We start from the raw sequence: 17,792 nt of genomic DNA on the forward strand, positions 1-17,792 counted from the left end.
TGCTGCCCCCACCATCACTTGAACCCCAGAGGAGCAAAGGTGAGCACAGTGAACTGAAAATGCTCCTCTCTAAACACAATCCACAGGTAGCACTGATGGGCTAGCAGAATGGGAATATGGAAATAGGCGTCCTGCAAATCCCACGCTACGATCCAGGCTCCTGGGTCGGGGCAGACAGGACCTGGGCCAAGGTGAACACCCTGAACTTCTCCTTCTGGAGGAAGGTATTGAGAGGGCACAGATCTAGAATAGGCAGAACACCTTTGTCCTTCTTGGGCACCACAAAGTAGCGAGTATAACAACCACATCCTACTTCTGGCACCAGTAACCTCTCGACAGCCCCTTAGACCAAATGGGCTTGCCCTTCCTGCCGCAAAATAGAGAGATGGTTCTCCATCGGTTGCTGAAGGGACGGTAGAAGGTGCGGCGGTGAAAGGAGAAAAGGTAAGGAGTATCCCTTGTAAGAAATCTGTGGGGCCCCCTGTCTTTCTTGATTGCTTGCAAACCTGGTAATAATCAATAGATTGTGATTCACATTTGGTGGCTTTGTTCCTGCAAGGGCACGTTAAAGAGGTTTGGTAGGTGGGGCTGTGGGATGAAACCAAAACTGCTGAGTTCCCTGTGGGGGCAGGACAGGTTGGCAATTAAGGGTCGCCAAAGCCATTAAAGGAGCCTTGAAACTGTTGCCTTTGGCAGGTGGGGCAGAAAGGCCCAAGGAATGAGCAGTAGCCCTGCACTCCCTAAAGCGCTTGAGAGGAGAATCTGCTTTTTTTAATCAAAAAGGCAAGTCCCATCAAAAAGCATGTCCATCAGGGAGGACTGGACATTGCCAGACAATTCAGTAAATCGTAGCCATGCAGGAAATCAAAGATGTCAAAGCCACAATGACTTGTGAGCTTGGCAGCATCATAGCCATCTTAAATGACCGGAGATAGTAGATGGCAAAGGTCTTCAGGCACGCCAAGGAGAACTAAAGCCACTGAATCCTAAAGTATACAAAACAGTGATGGATGGAATGCTTGAATAAATCTCAGTCACTGGTAATCACTCAGGCCGCATCCCAATCCATCAATTTTTTGCACACCATGCCATCTCAACTTGGACTTAGCTATATGGAAATCAGTGTTGACCCCGCTCCAATAAGAACAGTCAAGCCCGAGCTACCATGCCTGGTCCCTTTATGAACTAGGTATGGACTCGCCCAAGTTATGGGGTTATCAGCCAGTTACAGCTGAGTGACACGGGACCCATGTGTTTCACGTACCACCCAAAGTGGCATGGGTATGCCCAGATATGGATTCTGCGTTGGCTGATGAGCTCATAACTAGAGCGAAACTGGTCTTGGGTTGCTTGTGTTATGGTTTAGGGAGGACCTGGCATGGCAGTTTGAGCTGGACTGTTCCCATGAGATGCAGGGTCAAGTCTGATTTGCATACGGCTAGGTCCAAAGCAGAGGTGGAATGGTGATGAAAAGAACAATGGGTTGGAGTCCTACCCCGAGCTATTGCCAGTGGTTAGACTTATTGCAAGCAGCCTCCCATCACTTTTTGCGTGTTGCATATACTGAATCCTAAAGGGCATGTGAGTAGCACCCCAACAAACAGTGGCGTTAACAGATAGGAGGACCAAGCTGGTAGAAGAAAAGATACACTTGCTGAATGTTTCTACTCGCTTAGATTCTCTTTCAGGAGGAGTGGTGGGAAATGTATTTTGAGTAGAGCAGCTGACTGAAACCTGCAACCAGTAGGCTTTCCCGTGAGAGGTGCTGCAAAAGAAAATCCAGGTCACCAGAGGCTGAGCGATGACGGCTGACAATCTGTCTGTTGACTGGAGGGGCCATAGCAAGGTTTGGCCTAAGCCCCCAATAAGGTTTATGTCAATGCCTCGTTAAAGGAAGAAGGGGCTCAGAAGATGTCTGTCACAGGTGGAGGACTGTTCTCATTAGGTCTTAACCTTCAACCTTCAAGTTGGGGAGCTGAAGGTCAAGAACTTCAGAATCCCTATGCATTACCATGGTACCATGGTGTAGGAAACAAATTCTGTGGTTGCTCCAGAGGAGGAAAAAGAGCTGTTGTCAGAGAGGTATTGAGGCCACTAGCTTCCTGCAAGCCCTCATCTTGGTAGGGCTCAGAAAACTTACCACCCAGGTTACAAAAAGAGTGTTGTTGAGCCTGTGGTCATTCAAGTGGGGGAAGTGGCACCTCAGGCGGATTCAGGCACGATGTTGGTCGTGGTTGGACTGGCATTGATTCAGCATTAGAAGGGACAACTGGGGCTGTTTCTTCAAGTGAAGAAGTATGCGTTGGCATGTCAGGGTCAGTGTGGGACATGGCACAGCAGAAAAGTTGGAGGCAAGACGAGTGTGAAGGGCCCATCTGGCTCCAAGGGGGAACCGCCGGTGGTATCCCAGGTGGAAGACCTCTCAGGTCCCTGTGGCCCTAGGGTGTGCCATAGGGAGTCAGCAGCGATCCAAGGAGCCAAAGCATAGCTACACTGAACTCTTTGATCTGATGCAGCATGGCTGAAGGCCCCAAAAACTAACGTTTTGCCGGAACCATCTACAGGATTGGCACCAAAGTCTGCATGTTCCGGTAGCAGGATCGAGAAGGGTGGCACCGTCCCCGGGCTTGTATAGGTGAATGCGAGTGGTGCGATGGAGTGGAATACTGTTTTGATTTCTTGTGTTTCTTACGCTTACCTGAGGACTTGGAGCACAAAGAAGACCGACCTCTGGAGGCGCACCATAGTCTCTAGGAGTGGGAACTTGACCAAGAGAGGGCCTTGGAATGGTCCGTACTTGGAGTCTTCTTTTGCTTGGCGACAAAGTTTTGCCTCACATTCCTTGGCCTTCGGATTCATCCGCGCCCAGTAGCGTCAGGCCTCGGAGTCATGGTTTGACCCCATGCACATCAGATGATGATTTGTCACAGACATTTGTTTGAAGTGTTAGGGGGGACACCCCTTGACCACTGGAACTTTATTTAAGGTAAGAGCCTCGGAGACATGAGAGGGAGTTCCAGATCAACATCTGGTGGCGCAGAAAAAAAGGACATCAGGGCTTGGGAGTATCACCTATATAGCCCGACAAGCCATTTCTGGAGTGGAACGGGGTCAATGCTGAGTCGCTGGCTGCTCCTTCTGACCCGCAGAGTTACTGCTGAAAAGTTTCAGGATCCATATTAAAAAAAGGGGGGAATCTGCAGCTAGAAGCCTATATCAGAAACATACATATCTACACATGTATATTGAGGGTGAATAATTTGTCTCATCAATGTTGTCGTCATGGAGGACATGCTGTAAGATGTTGACTGTGTTTGAAATTGATTCAAACAGGGCCTTCAACCTCTGATAACACTTGCATCAAGGAAGAGGTTGGTAGTCAGGTTCAATTATGGTTGGCTCCAATTTTGTGATTTCATAGCACAGGGCTGTCGGCTTGGTGTCGGGACTGGTGCTAGCACAGGTGAAGTTGATAGCAGTGTCAACATGTAAGACACTGGCATTGTCTCTGGAACCAGAGTGGAAGTCTGGACCAGTGTCAGCATGGGGCTGGGAACGGATCATGTGTGGTCAGTCAGCTGGGGGAGGCCTCCCAGTTAGCCCCAAGAGCACACCAATTCCCACTGCGGCCTCTTTGAAGACCTCTATATATTGCAACAGATGCCCAAGAAATTTTAGGCACTGGGTCTAGATGAAAGGGTTCAGAATTGGTAGACACTCGAGGTAAAAGGCCCTTGGATTTATGACTGAGTGGCTTTTTGTCAGACTACAAGTGGTGAGAGAGGTGAATCTCGCCAGGCCTTCCTGCCCTTGTGAAACACTTTAGATGTTGACTTAGTTGAAGTCTTTGAACCGTATCAATATCTAGCATGTAAACAGAACCTATGATCTGGAATCTGGAGTAGTCCCACGACCCATTGCAAGACCGCTGCTTCATACTTGGCCTCTTCTTATTTTTTATGATGTATAATTTTGCTTCCAACTCTCTGAATGCCTTTGAGGGACTCAGGGCACATTTATCATACAACTTCAAGTTGTGATTGGAGCCTTGGAGCCCAGGAACCAGAGACAAATGCCGTGGGGGGGCAGTGACACACATACTTCCTGCAGTCAATTCCTTAAGTGTTGAAATTACCTAGAAGACCATGAAAATGCTCCTGGACTACTTTGTTCAGGACGGCAACATTTTAATCAAAATAGTACTGTTATAGGGATGGGCGTAGTTCGTGAAGTAGCACTACGCGAAGCTACGCGAAGTGCACTTCGCACTACGCGAACTTCACGTAGCACTACGCGAGCTGCGTAGTAGCATGTTCGCACTGTGCAAGATGCATTTTCAATGATTGCACAGTGCGAACAAGCATCCGGCACTGTGCAATCATTGAAAACGGCATCTTGCACAGTGCGAGCAGTAGTTTTCTGCCGCTCGAGTAGATTTTTACTCGAGCGGCAGCTTTCTCAACGCGAACTGGTACTTTCTCATTGCGAGCGGTCGCGAGCATGACGTTGAGGACCGCGAACAAGCAAAAAATGACCGCTGCACTACGCTACCCTGCGCTACGCGTGTTCGCACTGTGCTACGTGCAGCTCGCATAGTGCGAAGTTGCGCAAACTTTGCAAACTACGCAAGCGTAGCGTAGTGCTTCGCCAAGGGTTAGTTATATGCACCTTTGGCTCCGAAGAAAAGTCATAAATGACTCCACTTAAATGCACATGTGATCTAGTGAAAAAAATAATGAGTATAGAGTAGCAAGGACAAAGCAGCTCTTGGAAGGCTAATGTGATGAGGACAGGATCAGAGAAGAGAAGAAACAACGGTGGATTACGTTGCCTGAAAGCACAAGCATTGAATTCTACTTTGTTTGCTGAAATACCTCGGTACAAGCTATGGTAGATGGTAAAAGAAGAGGTAGATGACTTCCTGCACGCTTATAACTGAATTTTCTCAAATAAAAATAACAGTAGATCAAATAGTTAGGTAGATGGCACTCATAATCATTAAATGACAGGAGGGCTAAAGAATGAGGCTGGTCCTTGCATGCACTGAGAAAATGTAGACTTTATTAAAGACAAAAAAGGTGTATATTATTTGTGATGTCTCTTTAAGTTGCTTCCCAGCAGCAACAAGACATTGCAAAGAATTCTGTTGTTTATCCAAAATATCCTCCTTGTCTGAAAAAGGCATAAGCCTGCTACTCAACATCTGCTTCCTCAGCACCTGTGTTTGTTACCACCATTTGAAGAAGGGAATACACCTAAGAAATATCCCATCCGCAGATGACTATATGGTAAGTTTGAACATATTTTTAAAAACCTTATCAAACCACATCAACATTTCCTTCAATTCTAAGTGGGAGATCAATGGGGAGCTGGAAGATGTAGCACTTCTTATGTCTGCCCCATTCATAACCAGCACAAAATTATATTTATAAGAGTCATTCATATGTTTTATGCAGACTGCAAAGGGAAAAAGAAAAAAAAATCGAGACAGCTCTATAATCATGATGATTACTGAAATGAAAACCGTATTTCTCGAAAGTGCTTAAATTTGCATTTATTTTTATTTACTCATTTATAGAGCGCAAACGAATCATCCCCAGGGGGATCTCTCGGCGCTTCGAGAAATGGGTACTCCAAGGCCATGCTCACCTAAAACAGCCAGGTCTTTAGTAGTTTCTTAAAACTGGTTAGCTCAGCCCAGGCCCTGATGTTCTGTGGCAGACTATTCTAATGGCTGGCAGTCAAATGGGAGAAGGCTCTTACCCCCCATCTTGGCCCTGTGCATTCTTTGAGTGCGCAAGAGATTGCAGTTGCTTGATCTTAGCTGTTGTACCGGTTGGTACCAGATGAGTTTACTTTCCCCTGTAGTGATATGAAGACCACACAAAGCATCTTAAAGATAGCTCATTTCTTAACCGAGAGCCAGTGAAGCTGGCTCAAAAGAGGGGCAGAGGGGTCCGCCCTGCTTGTTGAGGGCAAGGCGGGCTGCCGTGTTCTGCACCACCTGTAGTTTAGATAATAGATCTTCCCTTATTCCCACAAGCAATGAATTACCGTAATCAAGTCGGCTCGCCAGGAGTGACTGGATAAGGGCTTTTCTTCCTGAGAGAGGAATCCAGGGAAAGATCTTCCTAAGCCTCTTCATTGTGCCGAAGCAGGTGCCTGACAGTGTCTTCACCTGCTCCTCCATTGATAGTTTATTATCAATCCTGATGCCGAGGTTCTTAGTCCAGTTTTTAGGGGAAGGGGCCTCTCCCAGCTCAGCAGGCCACCAATCAGGAGACCAGATTGCTTCGGCCTTTTCGAACAGCAATATCTCAGTTTTAGATGAGTTGAGCTGAAGAAAGTTCTTCCTCATCCAGCTTGTGATGCTAGACATGCAGTTTTTAAATTTTAATTGAAATGAAATGAAATGAATGAAATGAAAAGGGGTTTTGTAGAGCGCGGCTGCTGCCCTCGGGCGTCCAAGCGCTGGAGGATAAGAAGATAGTGCCTCGTGGTGCAGTTACTTAGGAGTTTATTTTTCTTTAGTGAAGAAAAATGTTTTGAGCTGCTTGCGGAAGGATAACATGTTAGGATTGGATCTCAGGTATAAAGGGAGCGAGTTCCAGATTTTGACGGCATTGTGGGTAAAGGACCTGCCTCCAGCCCTTGATCTCCTAATCCGAGGAGCTATGGCCAGAAATGCATTGGTGGAACGGAGTTGTTTGTTGGGATGGCAGGAGGAGAGCAGAAAATGGTTGATCTTTGGTCCAGTTTTCCAGAAGGCTTGGTGGGAGATGCACATGGCTTTGAATTTGATTCGTTCCCTAACAGGTAGCCAATGTAAGGTCCTCAACCCGGGTTCTACTGACGCTCTACGTGGGAGCTGGAGCAGCATGCGTGCAGCACAATTCTGAATTTGCTGGAGTTTTTGTAATACATATTCCGGTGCCCCTAAGTACAGGGCATTACTAAAATCCAGTTGGGATTGAATTAAGCCTTGTATTACCACTTGTTTGGCTTTAAACGGTAGGAGAGAAAAGATTTTCTTTAACATTCTGATGATGCCAAAACAAATCGCAGATGTCTTGGTTGCTTGAGTGTTAAGGGTCAAGGATTTTTCCAGCCAAACTCCAAAACTTTTTATGTTGTCTTTCGGGGTGGGTGGAGTGCCCAGGCTAGTGGTAGGGAGTGCTGGCGGACCGAGTAACATAAGCTCGGTCTTGTCCCCGTTAAGTTTAAGGGACGATGCCGTCATCCAGTTTTTGATCTCTTCCATGCAGTCCATTAAGTTGGTTTGCGTCGGTTTGCAATTCTTTTGTGCAAGAGAGACCACCAGCTGAGTGTCATCCGCATAAGTAATGATCTTAATACCGTATGGGTGAACGATCTCAGCTAGTGAGTTGATGTAATGTCCTCCTCAATGGGGACAATCAGCTGCGTGTCGTCGGCATACGAGATGGTTTCAAACCCATGGCCTCTGATGATATCAGCCAGGGGGGTCACGTACACATTGAATAGGGTGGGACTTAGGACAGATCCCTGAGGAACTCCCCTGTCCACCACCATGGTCTGTGACGTAAAAGAGTCCAGCTGGATGCTCTGGGTGCGCTCGGATAGATAACTTTGTACTTCAAACTGCGAGGGCAATGGTGGACAATGGCAGGAGTGTGCTGGATTAATGGTGTGTCTGTCATCCTATGGCCTCTCTTAGTTGACTCTGATACAGTCAACCATGGAACATTGGGGGCATGGGTTTGCCCAAGTGTGGTTGTCTGCCTTTCTGGAAGGACCTCTTAAGTCATCCAGATAGGTCCTTTCATGTCAAGCCCCCTCTTCCTCATGGCTAGGGTTACCCATGGATTGAAGTAGGACTGACCCCCCCATTATTCAACGTTCATTTCGAAGAAGTGGCACATCGGGTGGCTAGCTCAGTCATCTCATTTCACCAGTATCTGGTGTAACTCAATCAGGAAGTTACTGTTGGAGGATTTTGACTGCTTGAGGATTTTATTTTTTTGTCGTAGAGATTTGGATGGCTTCTAATTTCTTAAAATGTAATCCTTCCATGACTAAATTTGTTCTCATCTCAATTACTTTTTCCGTGCTGTTTCAAAGCCTGCTTTCAACAATATCTACACTCAATCATTGGAATCAAATCTTAAAAAAGGTTTCAAGTGTCGTAACATCATGCTGCCCAAATTCAGTTTGTTTAAAATACATTTGTTTGCTTGAAACCACCTATACTGTGACATACTCCTCTCATTTGACATTTGAGTGATCACTCATAATGGCATGGTGGGTCCCTTTATTCACATTACAATCTATCTGGACTGGTTGCCACTATACTATCAGTCTGTTCAAGATTTATTATATCACCTTCAAGGTGCTCCTCTGTACATCTTGCCGTACACCTGTACATCCACTACTCCACAGAGTGTAAAAGGCCTCACCATTCCTAGATTTTATCATTGTCAATGATTAGCCCAAAGTTCCTCAGTAACTATACCTACAATTTTGGACCTTTACAACCAGTGTGTTTTTGATTTTCCTCTTCCCTGATGAGTCTTTTTTTTATAAGACCTTAAAAGAAATACTCTCTTATTTACAAGTGTAGTTCTCCAACATTGGTATATTTTATGGATTTACAAGCTTACATGCAAGGAGTGCCCAGAGATAGGTGACTGGGTCTAAGTCTGGGACAACTGCACATTGGAATGAGAAGCTCAAAACCCAAATGGTAAAAAATCAGAAAAAGAGAGAAACCGGAATGTCCAGGCAAGACAGAGGAGGCTGGGCTGCTGTCAGCGAGGGGCAAAGAACAGATACAGACCCTGTGCCTAGGGCCATGGGTCAGTTATCAGACGGCATGGGCCTTCTGTTGTTGAACTGGGATGTCGAGCATGGCAAGTCTATGTGTCCGGGGCCATAGGGCAGTCCTCCGGTGAGGACAGCAAGGTGGTCACAGGCTTATGGTCGGGATTGATAGCACGTGATTAGCTAGGTGAATGGCTGGATTTGCCAGAGGACTGCCTGGGACACACAAGTCCATAAGAAGAGATTGCCTGAGGGAACGGGATGCCTCTAGGCAGTCTGGTGCTGTAGAATCTTCAGAGTAGTTTTTTCATAACACGGTAGAGGTGATTAATTAGTCTTTTGGGGAGTTAGCACAAACAGGGCAAGATACACTTTTTTTTACATAACCCAGCTCTGAGCCCTAACTCGGGACTCCACCGAGATAAACCATAAATTACTTACTTGGAGCACGCTAGGATTGTGCCTTCCATGGGTCGAACCAGCAAGTTATGGATATATCCTTCAGAATGACAGGAGTTCTCTCTCAGAGTAAAATCAAAGCCTCGCTTCTCATTATTGATTAGATAGACAGTCTCTTGGGCCATTTCACCTTGAATAAAGGGAAAACATGACAATTCACTTGCTGTCATTCAGGTTCAGATAACAACAAGAAAACATGTAAATAATGCTGCATTGCTTTCTAGAAACCATTTGCAAATCAAAATATCAATGTGAAACTCTTGTGGATAGATAACGATGCAGAAGATTGGAGCAGAAAGGACAAGGACAGTAGTAGCACCAAAATTAACAAAAAGTTACCAGTAAAGCATTATTTTATTCATTTAAATAGTTTATTTAGGAATGAATCCATAAAATGTGTATGAATAAAACAATCTTCAAAAACTTCACACCAAACAATAGTAAGGAGCCTGCTTTAAGTTCTACAGTAGGTATAGAACAGGCATGAATATGTTAGCTGCTTTAATGCTCTCAAATGTCTAACATCCTTTCCTCACTGAGAGATCACGATCTGTTCTTTATACTCCCTTTTTCCTAACTCTTCCTGGTTGACAAATGGAATAGATCCAGGCTCTTTCCTGAGCTCTAACATTTTCAACATATACATGTCCCCTTTGGCTAATATCAAAAACAATGGCTTTAATTTTGTCTCTCTTACGCAAATGATATGCAGCTCATTATCTCTATCGCAAAAAATGTATGAGCCACACTGGTCAAATGCTCATCCAATATGATTCAAATTACTAACTGGATGTGTACCTATTGCTAGAAACTCAAAAGCGATAAAACTGATGTCCTGCTGATTCATAAAGTAACACAGTATGGCGCAGATAGCTGTTGGCCAAAGAAACTGGGGAACACCGCTCGGCCTACCAACACAGTCAACATTTTCGGCATCATCCTAGTTACTAATTTATCCATAGTTACCCAAGTAGCTTCAATGGTGGCATCTTCCTTTAGCATTCTTGGCATGCTCCAGAAACTGTGTGCCTGGTCCCTTTAGACTCTTGCAAACTGATTATCCAAACTCTTATCACCAGCTGTATTGATTATGGAAACACTCTTTATGCAGGTATTCCTACTTCCCTCACCAAGAGACTTCGGGCCATTCAAAATCCAGTTGCTTACCTGGTACTCAACCTCCCCTTGCAGTCTATTAATGTCCCCCTGTGAGGTATCTTCACTGGCTTGCAGTTCTGAAAAGATCACTTGATAAACATTGTGCTCAGTCTTGTGGAACAAACAAAGTTTGTGAGAAACAACTCGTTAATGGAAGTCAACGGTGATGAAAATGTTGGCACAAAACTATGCCAATATGGCTGCAATTTTGCTAATCTTGGTTGGTGCAACCATCCAATTAGATAAGGAATGGTAGTTTTTCAACAGGACCGATCAGTGATACATCTAAGATAGATGCCTTCATCAAGCTCTTTACCCAATGTTGAATGTTGTGAGAAAAAAGAAAATATCTGTGGTCATCTTTCCCACTAAAGGCCGCAGCTCTCCCTACCCAGTGCCTATTAGTCAGAGGATCCCAAGTGCTTGGTATTAGACGGTCCTTCATTTTGAGGAACAGGAATTGGCTGACAAAGACTCTGGAATCATAGAAGGAGAAGTTGGGTAGAGAATAGTGGAGGAACCCAAGAAGAGCGGGTGAAGAAACTACCACAGGTAGGACACCAGATTATAGATTAACAACATGATATCTTAATTAAAAAGGAAAGCAAAAATGAGAATCCGAACCCGTGCATGAAAAGAAACTAAACAATTTTATAGAACACTATAGACCTGACAGACATTTATAGACAAGTTGCCGAGTAAATGTCAATCATTAAGGCACTCTGGAACTGCTTTATTACCCCCTCAGAGAAGACACTCCAGTATTTGAATAGAAAAAACAGTGGCACATTGAACATAATAGGACAGAGAGCTAATCAATCTATAAGTAAAGCTGTGTAAGAGGCATTCTGCAATTTAAGGACCTGCAATCAAGTACACGACATGGAATAGCAAAATACTACTTAATTCAAGGACTATTTAGTTCTTTTACAGATAAGGCACTAAAAGCACACTGAGTGAGCTAGATTCCGGAATGCGTTAATACCGCTATATTTCATTAGTGCGTACACTGATTGTTGTTGTTCTTGGTTTAGGTCTCCTTCACTGCAGTACCGTCCCTAATATCCCTTACCCTTTCTGGCCACTCCGATACTCTGAAGAATCACCAATCAAATTCAGTGCTGCCTGAAGGTGGGCATCTGGGAGATACTGTTCCCACGGTTCGTTCGCCCTGACACTTAGCCACACTTAGTCTGTCAATATCTTTTATTTCAGTTAAAAACCATTAAAAGCATGCATACAATTTTGCATCATGTTTGATAAGAACAATGTAATACATGCATATGCGATCATTTACAAGAGATTCAGTCAATATTGTTAAAAACTTGATTTAGTTAAAACCAATAAATTCATAGCATTTTTTAAATTTCAAAACTCATCTTTCCATGTGCAAATACCACTACTCATTCTAAAATCTATTTGGGAAGTTGTATCATATTTCAGGACTCTTAGAGCTTCTAAGTTCTTCCTGAACCCCATGTTAATGCAGACAGGATGAATCAATTTCTTCTGAAACCTGTCATAAGCTGCGCAAAAGAACAAAATATGTGCAATGTTTTCGATACTGACTAAAGTGCATATATAGTCTTCAACCATATTGTTAGGCGACTTCGACATTGTAGTATAAGCTTTAATTTGAAGAGTTTCCTAACAAAACTTCAAATATAATATTTTCACAAGATGTCTAAAAGCTCTTCCAAATTTGGAATTGGGTTGGCAGCGAAGAATTGTATTGTCAGCCTACCTAGTCTAGGACTTTGGTGAAGAATGTTTAAGGTATTCCCAATAAACTTGCTTCAATTGTTTCTTGGAACTTCAAGATAGTGTTTGTGGGTTGCTCCAGATCGATCGTAGGCTACGTTTGCTAAACCAAGTCTGAATGTGTCTAAACCAGGGGAGAGTTACAATTCTATTAAGTTCCAGCAATGCCCTAAGGCATAGGTCTCAGGACTACTATATGCTCTATCTGTTTGATATTTAAATCCTGGTACATGGGTGTTAATGGTGTCGATGCTGGTAAACCTAGTAGCCCTCTCATGAACGTTCTTTCGCTCAGAATGAGTTGTTTTAGGCTACCTTTGCCCCAAAACTTGGCCCCATATAAGGCTGCTGATTAAGCCTTGTATTTGTAAATCCCCGAGGCGGGTGTAATCATTTTGGTTGTAGGTGTTTGATATTTATTAATAATGGCCCTTGAACTATGTACAAAGGCCACTTTTGCCTGATTTATTTGTGGGATCCATGAAAACTTAGGGTCCAATGTAATATCCAGGTTAACTGAAATTTGGTACATGCTATAATTTTTCCTCACGAACTGCGGTGTTTCTTTTAAAGTACCAGTGGGGTTTTATGGCCATGTACTAAATCTTACTAATGTTTATTTCTAGTCCCTTTATAGCACAGTATGCATTAAAGCCATCAAGTAGACCCCTCGGCGTCTGTGAGACCAAAATGACATTGCCCGCAAAGAGTAGCGCAGGGAGAGGGCTCCAACAGAGCTTTGGCAAATCAAGGCTGCATTTCTTGAGGTGGGCAATGACATCATTACTATAGAGTGAGAACAGGGTAGGTGTAAGGTCGGGGAGCAAGCCCCAACTGATTTTGGTGTAATTACCTTGACGTAGCCTAATTGTCTGGGTCAAAATGTCATCAGGTACCCCTAGGTTCTTCAACAAGGCTCTCTTGGAACAAGACTGAATGCCGCCCTTATGCCTATAAGTGCGATGTGTATGTGCCCACCCCATATTTTAGTGTATTTCCATAGGATGCATATTAGCCTGAAAACCCGACGGATTGTACTAATACGGGTCCTAAACCCTGCCTGTTAGGGTGTTATCGCCCATCCAATTGTTCAGTTTATTCACAACTTGCCTGGCATAGATGTTTTGCGTTACATCTGAGAGGCTAATTGGCCTGTAGTTCCCCGGTTCGTGCTTGATCGCTTTCTTGTAAATTGGTACTATTTCAGCTCCTTTCCATATGGAAGGGATCGGTGCTCCCGGTGCCACTGCATTACTAATCAGATTTACATAGGGAACCCACAATTTATTATAGTGTTTAAGTAAATCTCCTGATATTTTGCCCAAGCCATGTATTTTTCCCAGCTTAATTGTATCAATGGCCTCCGCTGTTTTTTCTAGGCTAAACTGGGCCGTATATTGCCTATCTCTATTTGTAGCACAGTTCTACATGATCATTCCAGCCCACTCTCTCAGGTCATCAGAAGCTCCTTTCTTCAACCCACTCACTTCTGCGTTCATGTCTACAGTGGCAAGTAGTAGACTCCGTATATGGCTCTTGAGATCCAGTGGACGCTCCTTTTCCTATCTGGTGGCTGTCAGCTGAAATTAACTCAATCTCTTGCTTTGAAAGACCATCTTAAAAAAAAGCTTAAAACTAGATTATAAACTTGGAAGTTATACAGTGCAGATTTTTTTGGGCTAGGATACCCTTTATGGGTGAGTTAGCAGATTACAAACCTTCTTAACATAACGTATTTATTTAACTATAATAACGAATATGCTACTTACCAGTATGCAATGGGCATGTAGGGCTACTGACATTCATATCTGTGCATAGATCGCCGTCTAGTGTTGGGTCCAGATGATCGTACATTGTTGTCCTGGAAGAGTCTTCGAAGTATCACGAGATAGGTGGCTCCTCCCCTGGACTACAGTGCGCATGGGCATCGACTCCATCCTCAGATTGTTTTTAGTCATTGTGGCCAAGATGGAGTGAAACTAAGTGAATGATGACCATGCTAGAAGTATGTGTGAATGCTGCAGCCGCTACAGGCGCCGGGGAGGAGGGCGGGCAATATGAATGTCAGCAGCCCTACATGCCAAGAACAGATGCATACTGGTAAGTAGCATATTCTGTTCGAGGCATGTGGGCTGCTGAATTCATATCTGTGCATAGAATACATAGCAGTCCCTCCATTAACGGTGGCCGCCCGTGCCAGCTGCAGCAGTTTGGAAAAGTGTTTTAGAACAGCCTGCCCTACAGCTGCCTGCTGTTTGGAGTGCACATCAACAAAGTAATGTTTTGTAAATGTGTGTGTGGTAGACCATGTGGCTGTTCTACATATGTCTTCCAAAGGAATATTTCCAAGGAAAGCCATGGAGGCCCCCAACTTTCGGGTGGAGTGGGCCCGTGGTGGAATGGTGAGAGTGCGCTTGGCTTTCTGATAGCAGATCTGAATACATTTAACGATCCACCTGGCTATACCAGCCTTGGAAATGGGGTTACCTCTGTGTTGTGGCGCAAAAGCAACAAAGAGTTGTTTAGTCTTCCTAAAATCCTTGGTCCTATCAATGTAATACATTAGGGCCCTTTTGACGTCAAGTGTGTGGAGCATTCTCTTCGCCAGTGACTCTAGATTTTGGAAGAACACAGGTAGTTCTATAGTCTGGTTGATATGGAACTGAGACACTACCTTAGGAAGGAATTTAGTGTTAGTGCGAAGCATCACCCTGTTAGAATGAATTTGAATAAATGGCTCTTGGATAGATAGTGCCTGGAGTTCACTAACTCGTCGTAGCGACGTAATCGCTATAAGGAAAGCCACTTTCCATGTCAAGAATTGAATCTTTTTGCTTTTTTTGTTTTTTCTTTTTTCTGATCCTCCTCCACCTATTCCTCTGCTCTCTGAAACCACCCATTCTGCCCAGGCTCTGCCTATACCCCTCCTCTCTGACCGCACCCACTCTGACTAGGCTCCTCCTATACCCCACCTCTCTGCCCAGGCTCCGCCTATACTCCCCTCCTCTCTGACCCCACCCCCTCTGACTAGGCTCCTCCTGAACCCCTCCTCTCTAACCCCACCCACTCTGACCCAGCTCCTCCTATACTCCTCCTCTCTGACCCCACCCACGCTGACTTGGCTCCTCCTCCTCACAACACCTGTTCTCTTTCTTTCACCTCTCTCTGTTCAGGCCACACCTATTTTACTTACCAACCAATCTGCAATCCCTCATTCACTAGGCATGTTTCCACTCTTACACAACACACAGACACATTTTACTTACCAATTGGCCATTTAGGCCCACCTCCAACTTAGCTCTGCTCTGCCACCATCAGTCACCTGGTGCCGAACCCGGGATTCGAACCCTGGTTGCCTGCATGGAAGGCAGGCACTTACCCACTGGACCACACTGGTTTCCAAGAATTGAATCTCGCAGGAATGCAGTGGTTCAAAAGGGGGACCCATCAGCCTGGTGAGGACCACATTGAGGTTCCACTCTGGAGCTGGTGGCGTCCGCGGAGGAATGACTCGTTTGAGTCCTTCCAGAAAGGCTTTAATGGCAGGCACCCTGAAAAGTGAGAGGTGCCGTCTGTTTTGGAGATAAGCAGCCATTGCGGATAAATGTATACGAATGGAAGCATAGGCCAGATTACATTTGTACAATGTAAGAGATAACAAATGATGTTTTGAATAGATGCATCCAGCGGGTTAATGTTGTGGCCTGCACAATAAATGACAAACCGCTTCCACTTCGCCGCATAGCATGCTCTGGTGGTGGGCTTCCTTGCCTCCCGAATGATGTCCATACAGTCAGGAGGTAAGTTGAGGTAGCCAAACTCTAAGACCTCAGGAGCCAGATCGCCAGGTTGAGCTGTTGCGGATCTGGATGCTGAATGTCGCCATGGCTCTGCGTCAAAAGCCTGGGTGTGAGGCGCAGCCTTTGATGCATTACCACGGACAGTTCCAGAAACGTGGTGTACCATGGTTGGCGAGCCCACGTCGGAGCAACCAGGATGAGAGTCATCGAGTGCTGCTTCAGCTTGCGTGCCACCAGCGGTATTAAAGGTGCTGGGGGAAAAGCGTACGCAAATTTGCCTGACCAGATCATCCATATATTGCATTGCCTTGTGACTGTGGGTGTGGAAACCTGGTGGCAAAGCTTCGGCATTTTGCGTTCTCCTTTGTGGCAAACAGGTCTATCTCTGGATGACCCCACCTTTGGAAGTACGGGTGGAGTACCGATGGATGTATCTCCCACTCGTGCATTTGGTGGCTGTCCCTGCTGAGCAGGTCCGCCATCTGATTGTCTTTGCCTGGGAGGAGTTCTGCCATGAGGAAGATGTTTCTCTGAATGGCCCACTTCCACATGCTCTGAGCCAGATGAGACAGCTGTGGAGAGTGTGTTCCTCCCTGCTTCTGAATGTAGTGCATGGCCGTCATGTTGTCCGTCCGGATCAACACGACCTTGTTGCACAGATGTACTTTGAAGGCTTTTAGTGCCATGAAGATCGCCATCAGTTCCAGAACATTGATGTGCATCTTCCTTTGCTGTGGTGTCCATAGTCCCTGCACAGTGTAATGGAGTACATGAGCTCCCCATCCCTGGAGAGAAGCGTCCGTCGTCAGGATGATCTGTGGCACAGGCTCTTGGAATGGTCGTCCCTTGCAAAGGTTTTGTGGATTCCACCAATGCAGAGAGTTGTATGCCCGACCGCTCACCAACACTAGGTCTTTCAACTGTCCGTGAGCCTGAGTCCACTGACGTGCTAAGCACTCCTGAAGCGCACGCATATGTAGTCTCGCGTGCAGGACTATGGAGATGCAGGAGGCCATCATGCCTATCAACTGCATGAACACTCGCGCTGGAAGCGAGTGTTGAGGTCTGAATCTTTGTATCAGCGATTGAACGCTGTTGACCCTCACTGAATTTGGCTGTGCTATGGCTGCCAGAGTGTTTATCGTCGCACCCAGATACTGCCGTATGTGGGCGGGCTGCAGGTGGGACTTTGGGTAATTCAGTGAGAATCCCAGATCGTGAAGAAGGTGAATGGTGTGGGACATGTGGGCGGCACACTGCTGGGCTGACTTTGCCTGGATGAGCCAGTCGTCCAGATAAGGGTAGACGTGAATGTTCTGTCTCCTTAGGTGCGCAGCCACCGTCGCCAGGCACTTTGTAAACACCCTGGGTGCCGTGGTGACCCCGAAAGGCAAAACCTTGAACTGGTAATGTTGGTTTTGGATGGTGAACCGGAGGTATTTTTTGTGTGACGGGTGCAGCGGAATGTGAAAATACGCATCTTTTAGATCTAAAGTTGCGAGAAAATCCCCTTGACTGAGCAACGGGAGTACTTGATAAAGGGTCAGCATGTGAAAGTGCTCCGATAGAATGTACTGATTGAGGGGTCTGAGGTCCAGTATGGGTCTGAGGGACCCGTCCTTTTTTGGTATCAAGAAGTACAGTGAGTAAATTCCTGTGCCTCTTTCTTCCACAGGCACGAGCTCAATTGCCCCTTTTTGCAGCATGAGGAGGACCTCCTGCTGCAATAAGTTCAAGTGCTCGGCGGACATAGGACGGTGTCTTGGGGGTATGTTGGGTGGAGTGGATGTTAACTCCAGACAATAACCATACTGT

General features: G+C 45.5%; 1 protein-coding gene across 1 annotated transcript in view; it reads right to left on the bottom strand.

The window, feature by feature from the left end:
• The window catches only part of HYDIN (HYDIN axonemal central pair apparatus protein), a 2,950,008-nt gene that overhangs the window by 414,688 nt on the left and 2,517,528 nt on the right, over nucleotides 1-17,792 (bottom strand). Inside the window, exon 73 of the mRNA XM_086945295.1 lies at nucleotides 9,241-9,388. Coding sequence (XP_086801421.1) covers nucleotides 9,241-9,388 — 148 coding nt within the window. The remainder of the gene's footprint in view (nucleotides 1-9,240; nucleotides 9,389-17,792) is intronic.

Source organism: Lissotriton vulgaris, chromosome 12 (genome assembly GCF_964263255.1).
Source record: "Lissotriton vulgaris chromosome 12, aLisVul1.2, whole genome shotgun sequence".
Taxonomy (NCBI): Eukaryota; Metazoa; Chordata; class Amphibia; order Caudata; family Salamandridae; genus Lissotriton; species Lissotriton vulgaris.